Consider the following 16,790-nt stretch of genomic DNA (forward strand, 5'->3'; position numbering starts at 1 on the left):
CGCGCTCTCTCTCTCTCTAGTTGGATAACAGACAGTATGATATCTATCTATCAGTCCTGTCCGTGAGTGAATCGTTTCTCGTCTGATCTAGCCTTTACCCCTCCAATTGTGCCAGCCCTCTGCTTATTTATTAAGATTGACAGCTCTCTGCACCAATCAGAAGACGACTACTGGTTAGCTCGAAGTATTTAATTGGCGCTCGGAAAGATACGTTTCTATTTTCTAATCACAGAGGCGGGGTTATAGACGAACTGACAGTTAAACTTTCTCATAATGTCCCCGAGCGCAGTTGTTTCCCCGATAGTGATGACATTTAGGCTTACGAATGTTTTAATATGCATCTTTCCTACAATGGCTGAAGATGTAACATGCATTTCCCAAAACACCACGCAGAGACAACGGTAAGTGCTAAGTGCATCTGTTGAAGCAGGTGTCAATACCGTAGCATCGAAATAAAGCAACTTTCTCCATTCAAATCATACCTTAAGAATTATAATTATTTCACAATACTGAGGATGGATCAGCTAATATTACCACCCATGGCTGCTTTATATTGAGGCGCTTTATTCTAACGCTTACTGAATAAAAATGCACAAAATCCCAAATTTGGCACATAATTGCGCACATTAGGCTACACATCAAGACATATATATGAGACAAAACTACAGACAGTAGAATACAAGTAGCAAAATATGACTACATTGATTGAACATGAAATGTTTTGCAATATGAAGGAAATAGGTCTATAACCTACTGTTTACATTTTAATGCAGTCATCTGGCTTTCATTTGAAGCATATTTTTTTATACGTCGCTTGTTTATATAAATTGCAAAGACATTTGGCAATTTTGTATTTCTGGTCAACTTTGTTCTTACGTTTTCTGCGGTCTCAAAGAGATGGATAAACCCATGTGATTCTATGTTTAGCGGAGATCTGCGTATAACGTGACGCGGGAGGGAAAAAAAAAAAAACATCTAAGGACGCACTTAGCTACAAGTGGTGTGATGCAGACGTCAGATAATTACGAACGTATTCAAGTGCAATGTCAATAACGATGGTTTTGGGAAACAGCTCGGATATTTAACGATGCTCGTATGAAAAGTTCGAAAGATGAATTTAGCCTTAAGATGCTTTTGGGAAACCGGGCCATGGACGTCTTAACGGGATGGTTAACCGTCTCTCTTTCTCTTGCCTCCCCCGCGCGAGCGGCCAATGGGAAAACGCACGAGCCACACACCGTCCGTTGTGCGGCTGCTTTGGAAAACTGAGAGCAGGTTATCGAGGGAGAGAGAGAGAGTGAGGAGGGGGAGAGAGAGAGGTAGATAATTGAATTGAGAGAGAGAGAGAGGGGGAGAGAGAGAGTGGGGGGATGGCAAGAGAGAGAGTGGGAGAGAGCGGGAGAGGGGGGAGAGTGAGTGTGGGGATGGCAAGAGTGGGAGAGAGGGGGGAGAGTGAGTGGGGGGAGGCAAAGAGGGAGAGAGTGGGAGAGAGAGAGAGACAGAGAGAGAGGCAAACATTTAAAAAAGAGAAAGCAGGTGAAGAGATTGTTGGGAGGACAGAGAAAGGAGGATCAGGAAACAGAGAGAACGGAAAGAGGGAAGGTCATTCACATTTTGTATAGTCTTTTTTGTGTACTACTGAGAAACAGTCATTTAGATGTAACAATATGAGGTCACCAGCCTGCAGAGAAATGTGTGTATTAATAGCATTACATCATTACACCGATCAATAAGGGCATTACATCATTACACCGATCAATAAGGGACAGAATAAACAACAGCTGATTGTAACGGGTTGCTGACACATTTACTTTTACGTTTTACTCATTTTTAGCAGACGCTCTTATCCAGAGCGACTTACAGTTAGTGAGTGCATCATTTTATTTTTTTCATAAAACACACACACACACACACACACACACACACACACACACACCATTACACATAGCAATAAGGGTTGTAAATACCAGATGATTGTAATAGGATGTTGTTTTATGATATACTGTCAACCATGATAAAACACTATAGCCATTAACTGCTGTTAGGTTAATTACTGCAGTGCGTCCCTATCCTAGGCAATGCCTTTGTCCTCACTGAAGAATAATAAACAGAGGAGAGGAGAAAGGAGGGAGGGAGTGACGGACGATGACAGCGAAGGAGCAGGAGTCATAATGAAAATAAAAAGAAGGTAAAGAAACTCTAATCTCTAATCGTCCCTCTCTTTATACAGTGGAACAAGTGAGAATGGGATGAAATGGTTCGTCCCAAATGGCAACCCTATTCCCTATATAGTGCACTACTTTTAACCAGAACCCTATGGACGCTGGTCAAAAGTAGTGCACTAGATAGGGAATAGGGTGCTATTTGGGACGCAAGCGAAAAGCATAATCCAGGTAGAACGAGGTGAGAAAAGGATGGAGGGAGAGATGGAGGAAGTGAGATGGAGGGAGAGATATGGAGGGAGAGAGATGGAGGGAGAGATGGAGGGAGGGAGAGAGATGGAAGGAGAGAGAGAGATGGAGGGAGAGAGATGGAGGGAGAGAGATGAGGGAGAGAGATGGAGGGAGAGAGATGGAGGGAGAGAGATGGAGGGAGAGATGGAGGGAGAGAGATGGGGGAGAGAGATGGGGGGAGAGAGATGGAGGGAGAGAGATGGAGGGAGAGTTGGAGTGGGGGGCATGTACAGTAGATCAGAAGAGCTCCTTGGATGAAAAGGATAAATTTACTTGGTGCTTGCAAGGACACCGACACACCCACAGAAAAAAGGCCACGTTTGTGCCTTAGCCCTCTGAAGTGATGATCAAAGAGGCCAAGAAAAACTGAAGAGGCTGCTCAGGACACACACACACACTCTCTCTCACACTCTCAAATACACTCTCACTCTCCCTCTCTCTCTCACACACACACACACACACACACACACACACACACACACACACACACACACACACACACACACACACACACACACACACACACTGTGAGTGAAGGCTGTGAGTCAAGATCAAAGCAGACCAGGAAAACAGAGGAGGACAAACACACACACACAGATGCATAAACACACACACACACAAACACACACACACACACTCTCTCTCTCTCTCACACACACACACACACACACACACACACACACGAGTGGAGATCAAGAACGCAGGAATAGGACTCATTCTCCTTCAAAAAAAAATGAGAGAAAAAACAAGGGATCCACCAGAAGATGGGGAGCGAGGGACACCAGAAGATGGGGAGCGAGGGACAAGAAGATGGGGAGCGAGGGACACCAGAAGATGGGGAGCGAGGGACAAGAAGATGGGGAGCGAGGGACACCAGAAGATGGGGAGCGAGGGACAAGAAGATGGGGAGCGAGGGACACAAGAAGATGGGGAGCGAGGGACAAGAAGATGGGGAGCGAGGGACACCAGAAGATGGGGAGCGAGGGACACCAGAAGATGGGGAGCGAGGGACACAAGATGGGGAGCGAGGGACACAAGAAGATGGGGAGCGAGGGACACAAGATGGGGAGCGAGGGACACCAGAAGATGGGGAGCGAGGGACACCAGAAGATGGGGAGCGAGGGACACCAGAAGATGGGGAGCGAGGGACACAAGATGGGGAGCGAGGGACACCAGAAGATGGGGAGCGAGGGACACCAGAAGATGGGGAGCGAGGGACACAAGAAGATGGGGAGCGAGGGACACCAGAAGATGGGGAGCGAGGGACACCAGAAGATGGGGAGCGAGGGACACAAGAAGATGGGGAGCGAGGGACACAAGAAGATGGGGAGCGAGGGACAAGAAGATGGGGAGCGAGGGATAAATAATGATAATTGTAAATACGATCACCTTGAATAGTGTAATAACCAATTATGTAGTATTCACTCTCTTTTTTATGTGTCACCTTGGGGACACAACGTCCCAAGAACGTCCTAAAACGTCCCCGGGACAAACCGGTAACTAGACAAAACCTCCAGGGGACCCTGATACATTTACATTTGACATTTTAGTCATTTAGCAGACGCTCTTATCCAGAGCGACTTACAGTTAAGTGAGTGCATACATTTTTCCCGTGGGAATCGAACCCACAACCCTGGCGTTGCATGCGCCATGCCCTACCAACTGAGCTACAGGAGACCCTACAACATCACTATCACTTTAGGCGACCATTTTGTGACGTCCTAACGACCATCACGCAACATCCTAATGACTAGTAAAATGAACGTTCTGAGAACGTTCTACATGGTTCTAACATGGTCCTCAATGAAGCCCTGGTAACTTACAGCGAACTAGACAAAGGTTCCCCAAAGAACGTTCCCTTGGGACCATCATGCGAAGTCCCCTTGACCATCATTTGTATTTTTATTTATTACGGATCCCCATTAGTTGCTGCCACAGTCCCGCTGTTCCATAAGGTGTATTTTTATCTGGTTTTTAAAAAATATATATAATTTTACTGCTTGCATGAGTTACTTGATGTGGAATAGAGTTCCGTGTAGTCTTGGCTCTATGTAGTAATGTGCGCCTCCCATAGTCTGTTCTGGACTTGGGGACTGTGAAGAGATCTCTGGTGGCATGTCTTGTGGGGTATGCATGGGTGTCCGAGCTGTGTGCTAGTAGTTTAAACAGACACCTTGGTGCATTCAACTTGCCAAAACTTCTTACAAAAACAAGTAGTGATGAAGTCAATCTCTCTTCCACTTTGAGCCAGGAGAGATTGACATGCATATTATTAATGTTAGCTCTCTGTGTACATCCAAGGGCCAGCCGTACTGCCCTGTTCTGAGCCAATTGACATTTTCCTAAGTCCCTCTTTGTGGCACCTGACCACACGACTGAACAGTAGTCCAGGTGCGACAAAACTAGGGCCTGTAGGACCTGCCTTGTTGATAGTGTTGTTAAGAAGGCAGAGCAGCACTTTTATTATAGAAAGACTTCTCCCCATCTTAGCTACTGTTGTATCAATATGTTTTGACAATGACAGTTTACAATCCAGGGTTACTTCAAGCAGTTTAGTCACCTCAACTTGATAAATTTCCATATTATTCATTACAAGATTTAGTTCAGGTTTAGGGTTTAGTGAATGATTTGTCCCAAATACAATGCTTTTAGTTTTTGAAATACTTAGGACTAACTTATTCCTTGTCACCCATTCCGAAACTAACTGCAGCTCTTTGTTAAGGGTTGCTGTCATTTCAGTCGCTGTGGTAGCTGACGTGTATAGTGTAGAGTCATCCGCATACATAGACACAAAGATCATCAAGGACATCAACCACCTGAGCCACTGCCTGTTCACCCCGCTATCATCCAGAAGGCGAGGTCAGTACAGGTGCATCAAAGCTGGGACCGAGAGACTGAAAAAACAGCTTCTATCTCAAGGCCATCAGACTGTTAAATAGCCATCACTAGCACATTAGAGGCTGCTGCTGCCTATTGAAATCACTGGCCACTTTAAGAAATGGAACACTAGTCACTTTAATAATGTTTACATATCTAGCGCTACTCATCTCATATGTATATACTGCATTCTATTCTATAATATTCTACTGTATCTTAGTCCATGCCGCTCTGTCATTGCTCGTCCATATATGTATATATTCTTAAATTCCATTCCTTAGTAGATTTGTGTGTATTGGGTATATGTTCTGAAATTGTTAGATATTACTTGTTAGATATTACTACACTGTCAGAGCTAGAAGCACAAGCATTTCGCTACACCCACAATAACATCTGCTAAACACGTATATGTGACCAATAAAATTGTATTTTATTTTATTTGGCTTTACTCAAAGCCAGTGGAATGTCGTTAGTAAAGATTGAAAAAAGTAAGTAAAAAAAAGGGGCCTAGACAGCTGCCCTGGGGAATTCCTGATTCTACCTGGATTTTGTTGGAGAGGCTTCCATTAAAGAACACCCTCTGTGTTCTGTTAGACAGGTAACTCTTTATCCAGATTATAGCAGGGGGTGTAAAGCCATAACACGTACGTTTTTCCAGCAACAGACTATGATCGATAATGTCAAAAGCCGCACTGAAGTCTAACAAAATCAGCCCCCACAATCTTTCTATCATCAATTTCTCTCAGCCAATCATCAGTCATTTGTGTAAGTGCTGTGCTTGTTGAATGTCCTTCCCTATAAGCGTGCTGAAAGTCTGTTGTCAATTTGTTTACTGTAAAATAGCATTGTATCTGGTCAAACACACATTTTTCCAAAAGTTTACAAAGGGTTGGTAACAGGCTGATTGGTCGGCTATTTGAGCCAGTAAATGGGGCTTTACTATCCCTAGGTAGGGGAATAACTTTTGCTTCCCTCCAGGCCTGAAGGACACACACTTTCTAGTAGGCTTAAATTGAAGATATGGTGTGTGTGTGTGTGTGTCTGTGTGTGTGTGTGTGTGTGTGTGAGTGAGTGAGTGAGTGTGTTCTACATTTACATTTTAGTCATTTAGCAAACGCTCTTATCCAGAGCGACTTACAGTTAGTGAGTGCATACATTTTTCATACTGGCCCCCCCCTTGGGAATCGAACCCACAACCCTGGCATTGCAAGCGCCATGCTCTACCAACTGAGCTACACTAGGCTTAAATAGAAAATATGGCAAATAGGAGTGGCAATATCGTCCGCTATTATCCTCAGTAATTTTCCATCCAAGTAGTCAGACCCCGGTGGCTTGTCATTTTGTTGACAATAATACTTATTTCACTACTTCCACACTTACTTTACGGAAATCAAAATTACAACGCTTGTCTTCCATAATTTGGTCAGATATACTTGGATGTGTCATGTCAGCGTTTGTCGCTGGCATGTCATGCCTAAGTTTGCTAATCTTGCCAAAGAAAAAATCATTAAAGTAGTTGGCAATATCTTTGGGTTTTGTGATGAGTGAGCAATCTGATTCAATGAATGATGGAGCTGAGTGTGCCTTTTTTGCCGAACATTTCATTTAAAGTGCTCCAAAGCTTTTTTACTATCATTCTTTATATAATTTCTCTTTGTTTCATAGTATAGTTTCTTCTTCTTTTTATTCAGTTTAATCACATGATTTCTCAACTTGCAGTACGTTTGCCAGTCGGTTGTGCAGCCAGACCTATTTGCCATCTCTTTTGCCTCATCCCTCTCAACCATACAATTTTTCAATTCCTCATCAATCCACAGGGATTTAACAGTTTTTACAGTCATTTTCTCAATGGGTGCATGCTTATTAGTAACCGGGAATAAGCAATTTCATAAATGTGTCAAGTGCAGCGTCTGGTTGCTCGTCATTACACACCACAGACCAACAAATATTCTTCACATCATCAACATAGGAATCACTACAAAACGTATTGTGTGACCTCTTATACACAATATTAGGCCCAGCCTTTGGAACTTTGGTTTTCCTAGATATGGCTACTATATTGTGATCACTACATCCGATGGATTTGGATACTGCTTTCAAACAAATTACTGCAGCATTAGTAAAGATATGTTGATGATTTCATTATTGTACAGTTTGAAGCTTTCTCTTGAGTGGGCAGCCTGATGAAAGCCAGTAAATATTTAAATCACCCAGAAAGTATACCTCTCTATTGATATCACATATATTATCAAGCATTTCACACATATTATCCAGATACTGACTGTTAGCGCTTGGTGGTCTATAGCAGCTTCCCACCAGAATGGGCTTTAGGTGAGGCAGATGAACCTGTAGCCATATTACTTCAACAGTATTTAACATGAGAGCCTCTCTCAGCTTTACAGGAATGTGGTTCTGAATATAAACAGCAACACCGCCCCCGTTGGCATTTCTGTCTTTTCTGTAAATGTTATAACCTTGTATTGCTACCACTGTAACATGAAAGGCATTATCTAAGTGAGTTTCAGAATATGAATGTCTTCTGTTACTAGCAAATTATTGTATCATGAACCTTGTTTTTTAAGCTACAGTACCAGTCAAAAGTTTGGACACACCTACTAATTCAAGGGTTTTCCTTAATTTTTTACTATTTTCTACATTGTAGAATAATAGTGAAGACATCAAAACTATGAAATTACACATATGGAATCATGAAGCAACCAAAAAAAGTGTTAAACAAATCAAAGTATATTTTATATTCTACATATAGCCACCCTTTGCCTTGATGACAGCTATGCACACTCTTAGCATTCTCTCAACCAGCTTCACCTGGAATGCTTTTTCAACAGTCTTGAATGAGTTCCCACATATGCTGAGCACCTGTTGGGTGCTTTTCCTTCACTCTGCCGTCCAACTCATCCCAAACCATCTCAATTGGCTTGAGGTCGGGGGTGATTGTGGAGGCCAGGTCATCTGATGCAGCACTCCATAACTCTCCTTCTTGGTAAAATAGCCCTTACACAGCCTGGAGGTGTGTTGGGTCCTTGTCCTGTTGAAAAACAAATGATAGTCCAACTAAGCCCAAACCAGATGGGATGGCGTATCACTACAGAATGCTGTGGTAGCCATGCTGGTTAAGTGTGCCTTGAATTCTAAATAAATCACAGACAGTGTCACCAGCAAAGCACCCCCACACCATAACACCCCCTCCTCCATGCTTTACGGTGGGGAACTACACATGCAGAGATGATCCGTTCACCCACAGTGCGTCTCACAAAGACACAGTGTTTGGATGCAAAAATCTCCAATTTGGACTCCAGACCAAAGGACAAATTTACACTGGTCTAATGTCCATTGCTCGTGTTTCTTGGCCCAAGCAGGTCTCTTCTTCTTATTGGTGTCCTTTAGTAGTGGTTTCTTTGCAGCAATTCGACCATGAAGGCCTGATTCACACAGTCCCCTCTGAACAGTTGATGTTGAGATGTGTCTGTGACTTGAACTCTGTGAAGCATTTATTTGGGCTGCAATTTCTGAGGCTGGTAACTCTAATGAACTTATCCTCTGCAACAGAGGTAACTCTGGGTCTTCCATTCCTGTGGTGGTCCTCATGAGAGCCAGTTTCATCATAGCGCTTGATGGTTTTTGCGACTGCACTTGAAGAAACTTTCAAAGTTTTTGAAATTCCTTATTGACTGACCTTCATGTCTAAAAGTAATGATGGACTGTCGTTTCTCTTTGCTTATTTGAGCTGTTCTTGCCATAATATGGACTTGGTCTTTTACCAAATAGGGCTATCTTCTGTATACCCTTTTTTGGTTACTACATGATTCCATATGTGTTATTTCATAGTTTTGATGTCTTCACTATTATTTTGCAAGGTAAAAAATAGTAAAAATAAAGAAAAACCCTTGAATGAGTAGGTGTGTCCAAACTTTTGACTGGTAGTGTACATATGTTAACGTGGGCTATTTTTAACACTTTCCTGGCATGCTTGATTATTTTTCTTGCTTTACTGGGAAGCTTAGCAGAGATAGACATACTCAGGTTATTTTTATTAGTGCAGGGTGAGCTGCACACAGTGGACTTCCTACTAGGGCACACCACCTCAGTGCTAACAGTATTACTCTGGTTCATAGGCACATGATTACTGCATATCATAGCTGTAGGATCCGCAGAGGCATTCCGGGCAGTAACAGAGACATAAATTAGGTTACATTGTGTCTTCCAACGCCCCTAGGATAATGTACATTTGCTGAAGCATTATGACAACTCAGCGACACAGTGGTAGGGATTAAATGAGCTGGACTTGGGTCCAGTTCTTTAAAATCCATCTTCAGCTGTTCTGAGCTGCCCTTCATAATGTATGACAGTATCAGCCCCCGGTGACTGACTCACAGCCTCGGGAAGCAACCTGGTGATATCCTGAACTTTTGCCCCCAGGAAAACACAAAGTCTTTGCCCCAGGTACAGATTAATGCCTCACCATCAAACTCCCTATCACAATCACCGGAATGGTCCGACCTCTGCCGTGTCTCGAAGCAGATTGCGAGGCCAGAGCCACAGAACTCACCTGAGAAGAGGGCTGCTGAGACGCCGGCTGTGTGCAGGCCACAACAGCCAAAGGGACAGAGCTCTGATCCAGAGAGCACGGCCCAGCGGAGGGGGGGCCGCGGTGGTCCAGGCTGTGGCCAGGCAGTTGATTGACTAGGACAGAGGGAGAGGTAGCTGGAGGGGCATCCACAGCCGTGGAGGGAACACCCAAGCCCCCGGCAGAAGACAGCTGGTACAGGGGCTCAAAGCGATCATTGAATGTCCCATGGATAACGTCCGAACCAAATAGAAACCTTTTCATAACATTCCTTAGTGGACATTAAAAATACCTTATTATAACATTAGACCAAACCAGGACCAGTCCTGAACATCCTCTTATGGTCCTGAGGTTTATGTCATGTTTTAATGTTTGTAGAGTGGGGTAACGTCTCGCTGAAACCCTTAAATATAGTGACCAAATCTTGACCATAGCCCTCTCTGACGGTCATAGGGGTGGTGTTGGTGGGGATACGTCGGGTGTTGTTGGCTGGGCTACATGCAGCCTGCGGGGGGTTCTCACATTATTGGCCAGGCCTCAGTCCCCATCTCACCCTCAGCCTGCTAAAAGCTCAGAGACACTTGTTTTCTTCAAATAAACAAAAAATGTTGAGCGTGAACAGCCTTTAGCCTTCGTGACATTAGGTAACACAGTAAATGTGACATATCTGGCTTCATAACACACCTCTAGCCATGACAACAATAATCTGTCTAATTTGTGCTACGTTATGTCTTTATTTTCAGCTGACCGCATTTTAACGTCAAAGCACAAGGGGACATTGATGGTGTGTGTGTGTGTGTGTGTGTGTGTGTGTGTGTGTGTGTGTGTATGGTCTTTTAATAGACCCTTGAGTTTCCCCCTTTTCTCCATCTCCTCCTCTCCTCTCCTCCACCTCTGTCTCCCTCCTCCTCTCCTCTCCTCCACCTCTGTCTCCCTCCTCCTCTCCTCTCCTCCACCTCTGTCTCCCTCCTCCTCTCCTCTCCTCCACCTCTGTCTCCCTCCTCCTCTCCTCCACCTCTGTCTCCCTCCTCCTCTCTCCTCTCCTCCACCTCTGCTCCCTCCTCCCTCTCCTCCCACCTCTGCTCCTCTCCCTCTCCTCCACCTCTGTCTCCCTCCTCCTCTCCTCCACCTCTGTCTCCCTCCTCCTCTCCTCCACCTCTGTCTCCCCTTCTCCTCTCCTCCACCTCTGTCTCCCTCCTCCTCTCCTCCTCTCCTCTCCTCCACCTCTGTCTCCCTCCTCCTCTCCTCCACCTCTGTCTCCTCCTCTCTCCCACCTCTGTCTCCCCTCTCCTCTCCTCCACCTCGTGTCTCCTCCTCTCCTCTCCTCCACCTCTGTCTCCTCTCCTCCTCCTCCACCTCTGTCTCCCTTCTCCTCTCCTCCACCTCTGTCTCCCTCCTCCTCTCCTCCACCTCTGTCTCCCTTCTCCTCTCCTCCACCTCTGTCTCCTCTCCTCCTCTCCTCCACCTCTGTCTCCCTCCTCTCCTCCACCTCTGTCTCCCTCCTCCTCTCCTTCTCTCTCTCCCTCTTGTCTTCCTCCGCTTCTCTTGAACTAGACACTCCAGACCCACTTTACCTTGTGCCCTTCCCTTAGGGTGAAGGTGTGTGGCTGGAGGATGCTACTTTAGGGCCTCTACTTCACGTTACATAACCCAGATAGGAGACACTAGAGCGGGGAAGAGGAGTGACAAACTACTACCTCCATACTCCACTCCTCCATATCTTCTCCATCTATCCCTCCATCCGTCCTTCGTACCCCCCTACCCCTCCATCCCTCCATCTCTCGTACCCCCCCACTCCTCCGTACATCTATTCCTCCTTCATACCCCCCCCACTCCTCCATATCTCTATCTATCTTTCTATCTATCTATTGCCGCTCACGCTTCCTCGCTCTTAAAGTGCATCATTTCCTCCGTTCGCCAAAGAGAGAGATGGATGGATACGATATCGTAAATGGTCGCTGTTGTTAAGGTGATACTGTGTCCATGGTAACGGTGGTGATGATGATGATGATGATGGGAGGAGCAAGGTCAACAACACTGAAAATAGAGACTTACCAGATCGTTGCCTCGCAAAGCACTATGGGTAATACATTATGTCAGAAAGGCAGGTGAAGGTTAAAACACAAACACACCTATACAGTAAGGTGTTTCCCTGTACTGCAGTACTCTGTTCCCCAGATATGCTACACTACTGCTGAATTGAGTAGTTAAAGTGTTAAAGGAATTTTGACAGTTTCAAACTACTCTTCATCTACCATAACGTTTTACTTAGTTTAATACTGTATTGGTGTATAGCTGTATCTAGTTAGTTTAACGCTCTATTGGTGTAGAGCTGTATCTAGTTAGTTTAACACTGTATTGGTCTAGAGCTCTATCTAGTTAGATTAACGCTGTATTGGTCTATAGCTGTATCTAGTTAGTTTAATGCTGTATTGGTCTATAGAGCCTCTCTCTCTCTCTCTCTCTCTGTCTCTCTGTCTCTCTGTCTCTCTGTCTCTCTCTCTCTCTCTCTCTCGTTAGTGTTGACTATTATTCACAAACACTTTGAAGATGTTAGAATAACTTCGTAAGCCTCTGACAACTTCTCCTCTCTGTAGGTTTTTAATTAATGCATTGATTGCAAAGTGAACGTTTTAATATATACGGTGTGTGTGTGTGTGTGTGTTGATATACTATATGTGATGGCCACTAAAACCCTCTTTTACAGTTTAATCAATGTTGAAATGAATATGATTTAATATCTAACCCCATGTCCCACGCATACCAATGATATCGCTCAATATTTTAATTATACCATTTATTAACCTTTTACTAATTATTTAACCTTGCATATTTTAGAAGTGTTATTTAATGTAATAAATGTATTGAATTAATATATGGTAAGGCTTTAGATTGTAGAAGATGGGGACTTGGCTGTGTCTGGATTGATTCAGTTTTCTGAGTGACATGTGAACAGTAAACACACACAACGAATTCTGCCTGGAGCTTCTATGGTCCAAGCTGACCACCCACCCACCCACCCACCCACTCACCCACCCACTCACTCACTCACTCACTCACTCACTCACTCACTCACTCACTCACTCACTCACTCACTCACTCACTCACTCACTCACTCACTCACTCTGTCTCACTCACTCACAGAGAGAGAGAGATTCCACTTCCATATCAATCACATTCTAGAACTCAGAGAGGGAATCCAACAGCATTCTAGAACTCAGAGAGGGAATCCAACAGCATTCTAGAACTCAGAGAGGGAATCCAACAGCATTCTAGAACTCAGAGAGGGAATCCAACAGCATTCTAGAACTCAGAGAGGGAATCCAACAGCATTCTAGAACTCAGAGAGGGAATCCAACAGCATTCTAGAACTCAGAGAGGGAATCCAACAGCATTCTAGAACTTCCTAGTGTTCTTTTTATAGAATCCTGGTATGAGAAAGTACATCAGGGGCTTCACCAAGAGAATGATACATAAGCACTGATTTACTTCAAAGAGATTGGAGCAATGATGTCCACATACTGGGTTAGTGGCGAGGGGATAGGCTGTGATTTGGGACACAACCATAGGCGGTTAGCTCACCTGTTGGCACACTCAGAGAGGGGGGCTGCGCCTTCCAGGTTTCCCCAGGAATAGACATGTTTTCTGGGGGGAATCTACTTGACGGTGCCAGCCTCTCTCTCCATACCTCCAGCCAGCCATGGAAACTACCGACTGCGGAGATTGATCTCATCTGTCCATTCCTAAAAGAGAGGGAAAGAAAGACAAAAAAAGATAGAAGGATGGAGGGATTCCTCAGTCAGTTAAAGGAGTAGTGGGAAGAAACTCACTGCAGACAGCTGAGCCAGTACGAGTGCAGACAGCTGAGCCAGCACGAGTGCAGACAGCTGAGCCAGTACGAGTGCAGACAGCTGAGCCAGTACGAGTGCAGACAGCTGAGCCAGTACGAGTGCAGACAGCTGAGCCAGTACGAGTGCAGACAGCTGAGCCAGTACGAGTGCAGACCGCTGAGCCAGTACGAGTGCAGACAGCTGAGCCAGTACGAGTGCAGACAGCTGAGCCAGTACGAGTGCAGACAGCTGAGCCAGTACGAGTGCAGACAGCTGAGCCAGTACGAGTGCAGACAGCTGAGCCAGTACGAGTGCAGACAGCTGAGCCAGTACGAGTGCAGACAGCTGAGTCCCAAATGACACCTTGTTCCTTATATAGTACGTTACTTTTGACCTACTAGGGATCCTGATCAACAGTAACGTACTATATGGTGTGTGCCAACATCCATCTAAGGTGTGTGTGTGTGTTTGTCAACAGTCTCATTTTTGTTTATGCTATATCAGTGATCATGTTTTTATATTGATCATGTTTTGGCAGCACACACACACACGAGCTACGGGGGGGGGGGGGTAAAACACGGCAGACACTTTCTTTTCAATAACAATAACGAGTAACGTTCAGTAGATCTGGAATACAGCGGATAGCGGATCGATGGAATACATGAAATGCTCACATGGCTGACGTCAATCCCCTCAAATGTTCAGGATATCATTTTCACCTACAGACCTGGCGAGCTCTCCGTGTGTTCTGCTCGGTGCCAACGGTAAAACACAGCACGTGTATTGAGGGACGTTCCGGTAAGTTCCATACACTGACACACACACACACACATGCATACACGCACACACACACACGGACTCCCGCATTCTGGGGTATATTCCGGTAAGTTCCGCTATTCCATTCCATCTGTCTCCATGGTCCCTGGTTATGGCCTTTCTATTGTACAACTCTTGGTCTCTGTCCAAGCCTCAGTGTGTGTTTGTGTGTGTGTGTGTTTGTGTGTGTGTGTGTGTGTGTGTGTGTGTGTGTGTGTGTGTTTGTGTGTGTGTGTGTGTGTGTGTGTGTGTGTGTGTGTTTGTGTGTGTGTGTGTGTGTGTGTGTGTGTGTGTGTGTGTGTGTGTGTGTGTGTTTGTGTGTGTTTGTGTGTGTTTGTGTGTGTGTGTGTGTGTACAAACCACATAACTATGCCAAAGAGTCAGATTGTATAGAAATGAATACTATTTTTTTCTGGACTCTATACTGTAGCATACTGTAGTAGTGATGTTGTATTGTCCTGTCTAGACTCTATACAGTAGTGATGTTGTATTGTCCTGTCTAGACTCTATACAGTAGTGATGTTGTATTGTCCTGTCTAGACTCTATACAGTAGTGATGTTGTATTGTCCTGTCTAGACTCTATACAGTAGTGATGTTGTATTGTCCTGTCTAGACTCTATACAGTAGTGATGTTGTATTGTGCTGTCTAGACTCTATACAGTAGTGATGTTGTATTGTCCTGTCTAGACTCTATACAGTAGTGATGTTGTATTGTCCTGTCTAGACTCTATACAGTAGTGATGTTGCATTGTCCTGACTAGTCCCCCTGATCACTATACTAGACTATAGAGAAGTGTAACCGGCTTGGTCACACTTTCACACTTCTGTAAGACTTTATTCTCTTGGTGATCTTCTTGGCTACTTGTAAATGTCCCGTAATCACATTGTGCTGACTATAGTAGTCATCTTGATGATTTTTTGAATCAGCTGTGAAGTGCTAGGGCAAAAAACAAAATGTGTACACAGGGGGGGCCAGGACCGAGTTTGGGAATGCTGGGTTAAGGGCAGTTCTTCGTCCTTGACCAGTTTCCAAGTTTTCCTGGGTCGCGTTCGGATATTCCAATCACTTTCCCAAGAGATGGAGGGAGAGATATGAAGATGAGAGAGATGGAGGGAGAGAGATGGAAGGAGAAAGCGAGTTGGAGGGAGAGAGATGGAAGGAGAAAGAGAGATGGAGGGAGAGAGATGGAAGGAGAAAGAGAGATGGAGGGAGAGAGAGATGGAGGGAGGGAGGGAGAGAGATGGAAAGAGAGAGAGATGGAGGGAGAGAGATGGAAGGAGAGAGAGATGGATGGAGGGAGAGAGATGTAAGGAGAGAGAGATGGCGGTAGAGAGATGGAAGGAGAGAGAGAGATGGAAGGAGAGAGATGGAGAGAGAGATGAAGGAGAGAGATGGAAGGAGAGAGAGAGGTGGAGGGAGAGAGATGGAAGGAGAGAGAGAGAGAAGGAGGGAGAGAGATGGAAGGAGGGAGAGAGATGGAAGGAGAGAGAGAGATGGAGGGAGATAGATGGAAGGAGAGAGAGAGATGGAGGGAGGGAGATGGAAGGAGAGAGAAGGAGGGAGAGAGATGGAAGGAGGGAGAGAGATGGAGGGAGAGAGAGAGATGGAGGGAGATAGATGGAAGGAGAGAGAGAGATGGAGGGAGGGAGATGGAAGGAGAGAGATGGAGGGAGAGAGATTGAAAGTGAGAGAGTGAGAGATGGAGGCAGAGAGATGGAAGGAGAGAGAGATGAGGGAGAGAGATGGAAGGAGAGAGAGATGAGGGAGAGAGATGGAAGGAGAGAGAGATGGTGGGAGAGAAATGAGGTAGAGAGATGGAAGGAGAGAGATAGATAGAGGGAGGGAGATGGAAGGAGAGAGATGGAAGGAGAGAGATTGAAAGTGAGAGAGTGAGAGATGGAGGCAGAGAGATGGAAGGAGAGAGAGAGATGGAGGGAGAGAGAGAGAGATGGAAGGAGAGAGAGAGATGGAGGGAGAGAGAGATGGAGGGAGGGAGGGAGAGAGATGGAAAGAGAGAGAGATGGAGGGAGAGAGATGGAAGGAGAGAGAGAGATGGAGGGAGAGAGATAGATGGAGGTAGAGAGATGGAAGCAGAGAGAGATGGTGGGAGAGAAATGAGGTAGAGAGATGGAAGGAGAGAGAGAGATGGAGGGAGGGAGATGGAAGGAGAGAGATGGAGGGAGAGAGATTGAAAGTGAGAGAGTGAGAGATGGAGGCAGAGAGATGG

General features: G+C 45.2%; 1 protein-coding gene across 1 annotated transcript in view; it reads left to right on the forward strand.

Annotated features, from left to right (window-relative positions):
* The first annotated feature begins 3,263 nt into the window (after positions 1 to 3,263).
* Positions 3,264 to 16,790, forward strand: part of LOC121561179 (FERM domain-containing protein 7-like) — a 67,343-nt gene continuing 53,816 nt past the window's right edge. The window contains exons 1-2 of the mRNA XM_045211795.1: positions 3,264 to 3,805; positions 13,751 to 14,074. Of these exons, the coding sequence (XP_045067730.1) occupies positions 3,264 to 3,805; positions 13,751 to 14,074 (866 nt within the window). The remainder of the gene's footprint in view (positions 3,806 to 13,750; positions 14,075 to 16,790) is intronic.

This window comes from Coregonus clupeaformis, chromosome 39 (genome assembly GCF_020615455.1).
Source record: "Coregonus clupeaformis isolate EN_2021a chromosome 39, ASM2061545v1, whole genome shotgun sequence".
NCBI lineage: Eukaryota > Metazoa > Chordata > Actinopteri > Salmoniformes > Salmonidae > Coregonus > Coregonus clupeaformis.